The sequence below is a fragment of the Cinclus cinclus genome, chromosome 2 (genome assembly GCF_963662255.1).
Source record: "Cinclus cinclus chromosome 2, bCinCin1.1, whole genome shotgun sequence".
NCBI classification, from domain to species: Eukaryota; Metazoa; Chordata; class Aves; order Passeriformes; family Cinclidae; genus Cinclus; species Cinclus cinclus.
Window position 1 is genome coordinate 49,206,245 of NC_085047.1, and position 6,493 is coordinate 49,212,737.

Sequence of the window (6,493 nt, forward strand, 5' to 3'; positions counted from 1 at the left end):
AGTGAGAAATACATATGGCAAACAGCCAGGGTAATTTGGCCAAATCAGCTGGACTTTTCTTGTTTTCATCTCTGTCTAAGTGAGTCCTTTGGCCTCTCTGCCCTCTCTCCCTCCGCCATCCCCTCCATCTAGCCAGCATGTGGAAATGGGCCACAGCCTGTACAAAGTAGGCTCTAATACAGCACAGAACTCTTCCGAGGATTTCTGCTTCTGATGGAGCTGTGATGAAGGCTACATAAAGCTGATAAAATAAAGGGAACTTTGGAAAATCAACTGAAACAGCCCCACCCCACCCAAGACAGAAATTGTAAGGATGAGAGAAACAGCACATAGTTTAACCAAAGGGACATTGCACATGCAATGTGCATGCACAGGCTCCTCGCTTCAGCATGACAGGACACTTTTTTCAGAAGAGACAAAATTCTTTCAATTTCTCTGCACTGCAGCTAATAAATCTGGATGACTATCTGCACTGGATTTATGGGCTCTTTTACAAGTGTCTAACATTAAGCAATTCACTTCTGAACGTTTAAACAGTGCCTTATCTTGTCTGCTCTGACCCTCGGGGCAGAATGAACATTTTGCATATTCACAGTTGCAAGAAGAAAATTTAAAAAAAATAATAAAATAAAATATAAAATAAAAAAAATGTGCTTTAATTTTTTTTTTCCCGCTAAAATTCATCATTTGCCCAACAACATTGCAAAGGTCTTTTGGACCGATCCCTGAGATATACCGGGGGTTGACTGTCAGGCAGCGCCCCCACTTTATCTAACAAATTCCGGGGTTAAAAAAGCACCCAAACATAATAATAATAATATTAATAAAGCGATGGACACGCTTCCCCCGGACGACGAGACACATACACTGTACACCTGTACACACGGCCGGCCCCTCGGGGCAGTGTAGGGCATCGGGGGGGGGAGGTCGCTCCCACCGCGCCCCCCGGCCCGGCCCGGTCCTCTGCGTCCTCCAGCAGTCCCTGCGCCTCTGTCCCCAGCCGCTGTCACTGCGGGGCGGCGGGGCCCAGCCCAGAGGCGGCCGCCCCCGCCGCGGGACCCTGCAAGGAGGCGCTGGGGCTGAGGGGCTCCGCACCGCCGGGTTGCGCCTGCTGCAGCTTCTTCTTGTTGATCTTCCTCTCCTTCGCCCGCCTATTCTGGAACCAGATTTTCACCTGCCAGGAGGTGGACAGGGGAGTGAGGGGGACAGTTGGCCGGGGATGATGTATCCCGCTCGCAGGGGCTTTTCCCGAGAACGCATCCCTCCGCCGCGCGTTCTGCCCCCGCGCAGCCCCGTCCCGCTCATCCCTGCCCCCGCGCAGCCCGGCCACGTGTAGCGTGCATAGGGAGCGCCACTTTTGGGACAGACCTGCCTCTCCGACAGCCCCAGGTTGGAGGCCAGCTCCGCTTTTCTCCTGATGGTGATGTAGCGGCTGTAGTGAAACTCCTTCTCCAGCTCCAGCCTCTGGTGGTCGGTGTACACAACGCGGTACTTGTCTTTCGTCCTGGTTTTAACTGTGGAGCACAAAGCCAGGGTTGAGAAAGTCAAAGCCAAAGGGCAGAGCTGAGCGCAGCCATCCCCTCTGCGGTGCAGAGAAATCAGGAGCAGTCCTATCCCTCCCTCCCGGGCTTGCTGCTTGCCTCCCCCTGCCCTGGGCTCTGCTGAGCGCAGCAGAGGAGAGATGTTCCTCAGTTCCCTGAGGACGTGGGACATCAATGCCAGGCATGCCGGCGGGCGCAGGCTCCCAGCCCCGGTTGCCAGCCCTGGCCCCACCGCACACCCGTGCCTTGGGCGGGGACACCTTTATTGTGCACTTGTTGGCTTTTGGATTTGTTTTGCCTTCCCTAGAGACAGCAAACTTTTTATAGAGTAAGAGGAAAAGGGAAAGAAAGAAAAGGTCCGTTCAGGGCGCGATCATTTCGTTTCTAAACGCGAAACAGCCAGCTAAGGGCGAAGAGTCGGGAGCGGCCGCGGGGAACCACTCGTGAACCGGCCCGGCTCTCCCTTTTCTGTTACGGCACTGGGGCTAAAGGGATTTCTTGGAAAGCCTGGAAGTGTGACATGTAACTTCAGAGCTCAAAAAAACCCACCTCAAGCCAACAAACAAACAAACAAAAAACCCAGAACCAAACCAAACACCGAAAACCCAACGGAATCCGAAGGCGAATGCCAGCGAGCAGCCGGTGAGAGCGCATCGCCGCAGCCGGTGACCTCCTTTTTCCCGAGGGTTTCTTGTTTAACTGGTTATGTCCCCGGCCCTCCCGTTCCCCAGGGAGCCGAGGCGGGGAGTCTCTGCCCCCAAGGTGCTTAATGGCTGGCAAGCTGACTTTGTTCAGGTAAACTCTCTGCAAACCACAACAAAAGCACCCTGCAAAGATACAAGCCTGATCAGAGAAAACTCCCCAGAGCCAGTGAATAGGGAACACAATCCCAAACAATGCAGGACAAGGAGATCTTATCAAAGAAAAACCCTTCTCAAAGCCTTAATGACAGCCACATTCTGTTTGAATTACCACTACTGAACAAATGGCGGCAGGCGCTTTCATCCCCCCAGCTCTGCACATTAACATAAACACTGGCTCCAAAGGCAGAATTTGAATGGAGACAAGGGACCGGCCACCACCGTACAAGCCCAAACTGTGGGAACACCACGAACTGATGTGGGAAGCGCGGTGGGCCTGTAAGAGTTCCACCGCCACCAGCACCCGGACGTGGCTGTGCCAGCGGTCGGCACCGGGGCACCGAGGCTTTTACCCCGGGGCGCGGCGGCCACAGGCGCAGCCGGGACTCCCGCTCCGCTCCGACCGGGGTACCCCCGACGGCCCTGCCGTCGGTCACGCAAGGCAGGGGATGAGAAGGGAATGCCATAAGTCATTATTTACTGCGAAAGTCGTCTTTTTTTTTTTTTTTTTGACCACTATATACAATTATTTTTAAAATTAAAAAAATAAGAGGGAAAGAAAAAAAAGAGTAAAAGAGGAGTTAGTAGCTGTGGAAGGCGTATATCAAAGCGCGGGACACACATGTCCCCTGGCAGATGCACGGTGGGAATAAAAGAGGGGGTCTGCGGGGGGATTAACATCACAAGGGAGAGAGGCGCCGGCTACGGCCTGACCCGGGAGGGCACGCCCTCGCACGGCCCGGCACGGCACGGCCCGGTCGGGGGCACGGCACGGCCCCGCAAGGATCGGGCTGGCAAGTGGCCGCCGCTGTCGCTCGGGAGGCCTGGCCGCACGGAGACCTTAATAAAGGGCAGGCGCCCAGTGACTCAGAAACAAATGCGGAGCGACACCGGCCGATGATTTATATGACTATAATTGGTTATAAAAATCTTCTAAGTGGCTATAAGCAGGAGAGCGGAGCGGTGGGAGGAAGAGCGAGCGTTTCCTCGGGATCCGGGCCATTCCAGCCTGCTCCGCCGGAGCTCACCCCCGGGCACTGAGCCCCCGGGGCCGGCAGTGGCTGCTCCCCGGCGGAGCGCCGCTCCCGCCGCTGCCGGCCCGGCACTCAGCAGCGCGGACGGGTCGTCGGCGGAGCCAGGCAACCCCGTTCTCCCGAGGACTGACCCACGGGCGGGCTCGTTTCGAGGAGCTCTCCCCGATAAAAGGCTTTGCCGGACTGCCCGGGGTACCGGGGAGCCGTCGGCGGGGCAGCCCCCGCCCTCCTGGCCCCGGCCCGCACTTACCCTGGCTGCTGAGGGGGGGCTGCGCCGGCTTCCTCATCCACTCGCAGAGGCCGCGGCGCTGCCCACCGGGGGACAGCGGCTCGGGGGCGGCGCTGGCGGCCGCGCTGGCGGCGTTGAGGGGCTGCATGACCCCGGCGGCGGAGCAGTGGGGCGCGGGGCCGGCGTGGTGGTGGGCGTGCGGGTGGTGGTGGTGGTGGTGGTAGTCGGCGGGGCTGTAGGCCATGGGGGCGGCGGGGGAGCCCCCGTTGAGGCCGTGGACGGCGCCGGCGGCCGGCGGCGCCCCTTGGCCATAGGTACCCCAGTCGTCGCGGAGCGGGGCGGCGTAGGGCGCGGGCCAGGCCGGCCCGGGGGACTGGGCGCCGTCGAGGTTCACATGGTACCCGCCGTAGTCCGCATACTGCGGGGCACCAACGAAGTTCTGCGCCGCCAGGTTGAGCCCCCCCGAGTGCCGCACCGGGCCGGGGTACATGGGCCCGTCCTTCTCCAGGAGGTAGCTCACGTACATGCTGGCGGGGCCCCGGCGGCGGCTCTCCACATGCTGCTCGGGGCTCTCTCCGCGGCGCGCCCGCTGCTGCCTGGGGCCGGACTGCCCGGGGCGGGGAGGGGGCAGGCGGAGGGGCCGCGGCCCCGCGCTGCGCTCCGCGCTCCTCCGCGCTCCCGGTCCGAATCCAATGGCCGGCAGTCCTTACATGATTAACGATTGTTTACAAGGCTCTATTAGTAATGGCCCAGACTCACCAAAGGCAGGTGACGTGGAGAGGCGCTGGGTATATAGCTACTACCCCTAAAAGACGATTTGCATTTAAAAAGATAAGGAGAGGGCAGCGACCTGATCACAGCTAAATATTCAAGCCTTTATTGTTTAAGAGCTTCCTCCTTCCATTGCAACCTGGTGCACTTTAACCTCCAATCACAGGTTCAAAGGATGAAATCAAGAGACTTGCAAAAGACAGGGAGGGAGATCTAAGGCCGAGGGTGGGAATATGGGAGCCGTGTATCACGGCCGATCTGTAGGCAGCCCTTTAGCCAGCTCTTCTCTGCGCTTTGGGATTGGGGGGTTGTGGGGGGAAAGGGGCGGAAGAGGAGGGAGTTTTGATTAAAAATCCACAAAGCCGTTTTGTCGTGGTTGTTTTGAGCAACAACCCCATCGCGACGGCCTACGGCTTTTTGTAAAACGCTTCCTTCCCTCTCCCGCTCGGTCATGGGCGATGAAGGCGAGGTAAGAGAAGAAATCTCCCCCTCCCCCCCCCACCCCCCCGCTCAAAGGGCGCTGTCTCCTTCCTCCGCGTGTGCCTGCAGAGCTTCGAGGTCGGGCGCGCCCAGCAGGTCCGGGAAAGGACGGACTGGGGGTGCCTTAATCTAAAATACCCTCTGCCCTCAGACCCTCCGCTGGAGCGAGGCCGGATAATCCCTGGGAGGCCTTGGGACCGAGGAGGTGATGGTTCTCCTCAAGGAGGGAACCATCAACCCCCTCCCGGAGCCTGTCACTTTATTGGGCGATTCCCTTCCTGTAGCGCGGCCGAGCCCGCGGGGAACCCGACGGCTTGTCCCTCCAGGCACACTCACTTCTTCCCTCCCCAACTCCTTGGAAACACTCTGCAAATGCTGGGTCTGGAAGGGCGGCTCCTAGGCAAGCGGCAGCCGGCTCCCCCAGCCCAGTCAGTCCCCTTTGAAGAAGCGACCCCCTCTCAGCTTCCCCTCGCCGCTTTCATGCTTTAACTTTTCACCCTGAGCGGGGACAATGCGAGACGACGTTTGCATATTCGCATCTTTTCCCATGACACAGCGAGGAAACCTTTCACCCGCCGAGAAAAAAATGGATGGGGACGGGAACGTCCTCCCGTTTTCCCAGCACTTTTCGCCGGAGCAGCGCAGCACCGTCTCAGCCACTCTCACCGGCTATCCCGGTCCCTTGGGGCGGCTGCGGCTCGGTCTTACCGGGGCTCCCCAGACGGGCCCCGCGCTGTCCCGGACCCTCGAGTCCTGGGTATAACATACGGAGATCCACGTGGTCGTGTCCCAAGGGTATTTTTCCTTCCACGTGAGTGGCTGTTCTGCAACACCAAGGAGTGTCACTGAGACGGGGCGTCTTGCAGCTGAGGGCGGATTTCAGCTCTGCAAAGGCAGATATCCCGAACCCAGTCCCTGAAAATCTCACTCTCCTTCCCCTCATTCTATCGTTCCTTTGGCGTTAAGAGTGAGGCTGACGCGGAGCCATGCTTTAACGCCACTGTGGACAATTCAGTGACCTCTCTCAAAATGTCCCAAGCGATCTAGTGTCAGTGGCCCTGGGAGACTAGGACGCTCAAGTAGGAAAGGATGGAGCATGTCTCCTCGGGAAGAGGCCACAGACGGCCCCCTCGGAGTCGCTGTGGATGTCCCCTATGCGAGGAACTGGATGTCCCCACCCTGCACGTAGCACACGGGAATCCTTGTGCCCGCACCGTCCCTTGTTCGCAGGCTGTCGCAGGCGGCCGCGGTTGCGACCCTACGGTAACAGCAGTACAACAGCAAGGATGCGGAGATGCCTGCCAGACGTTTTCTCTGGAAGGAATTTCTCTCTCTGTTACCTATTTGCACTGTGACACTGTCCCCCTGCCCCGACGGTGGGGTAAAGAGGAGAGGGAAGCGGGGCTTGGAGCTCCCAGCGCTGGCTGAGCAGGAGACCGAAATGTCAGTCTGGAAAGGAAATGCTGTGTCCTTTCAATGTGTCCCTCCCGATAAGCACCGACAGAGCCGATCTATGCAGATGTGAATTTGATGATGCCATAAACGGAGAAAGGGGCCATTAAAACGACAAAACTCTGG

General features: G+C 58.6%; 1 protein-coding gene across 1 annotated transcript; it reads right to left on the reverse strand.

The window, feature by feature from the left end:
- Window positions 1-200: 200 nt before the first annotated feature.
- Window positions 201-4,190, reverse strand: CDX2 (caudal type homeobox 2). The gene is made up of 3 exons (XM_062514688.1): window positions 3,686-4,190; window positions 1,369-1,514; window positions 201-1,174 (listed from the first exon to the last, which is right to left on the reverse strand). The coding sequence occupies exons 1-3, from the start codon at window positions 4,188-4,190 to the stop codon at window positions 1,007-1,009; spliced, it is 819 nt and encodes a 272-aa protein (XP_062370672.1). The 3' UTR covers window positions 201-1,006.
- Window positions 4,191-6,493: the final 2,303 nt, after the last annotated feature.

What these genes read in the sequence shown, in the direction of transcription:
- CDX2 (XM_062514688.1), bottom strand. Translation starts at nt 4,190, where the DNA reads ATGTACGTGAGCTACCTCCTGGAGAAGGACGGGCCCATGTACCCCGGC. An exon ending in GCCCCCCCTCAGCAGCCAGG is followed by an intron (nt 1,515 to 3,685) that starts GTAAGTGCGGGC and finishes TGTGCTCCACAG; the next exon opens with TTAAAACCAGGACGAAAGAC. An exon ending in TGGGGCTGTCGGAGAGGCAG is followed by an intron (nt 1,175 to 1,368) that starts GTCTGTCCCAAA and finishes ACCTCCTGGCAG; the next exon opens with GTGAAAATCTGGTTCCAGAA.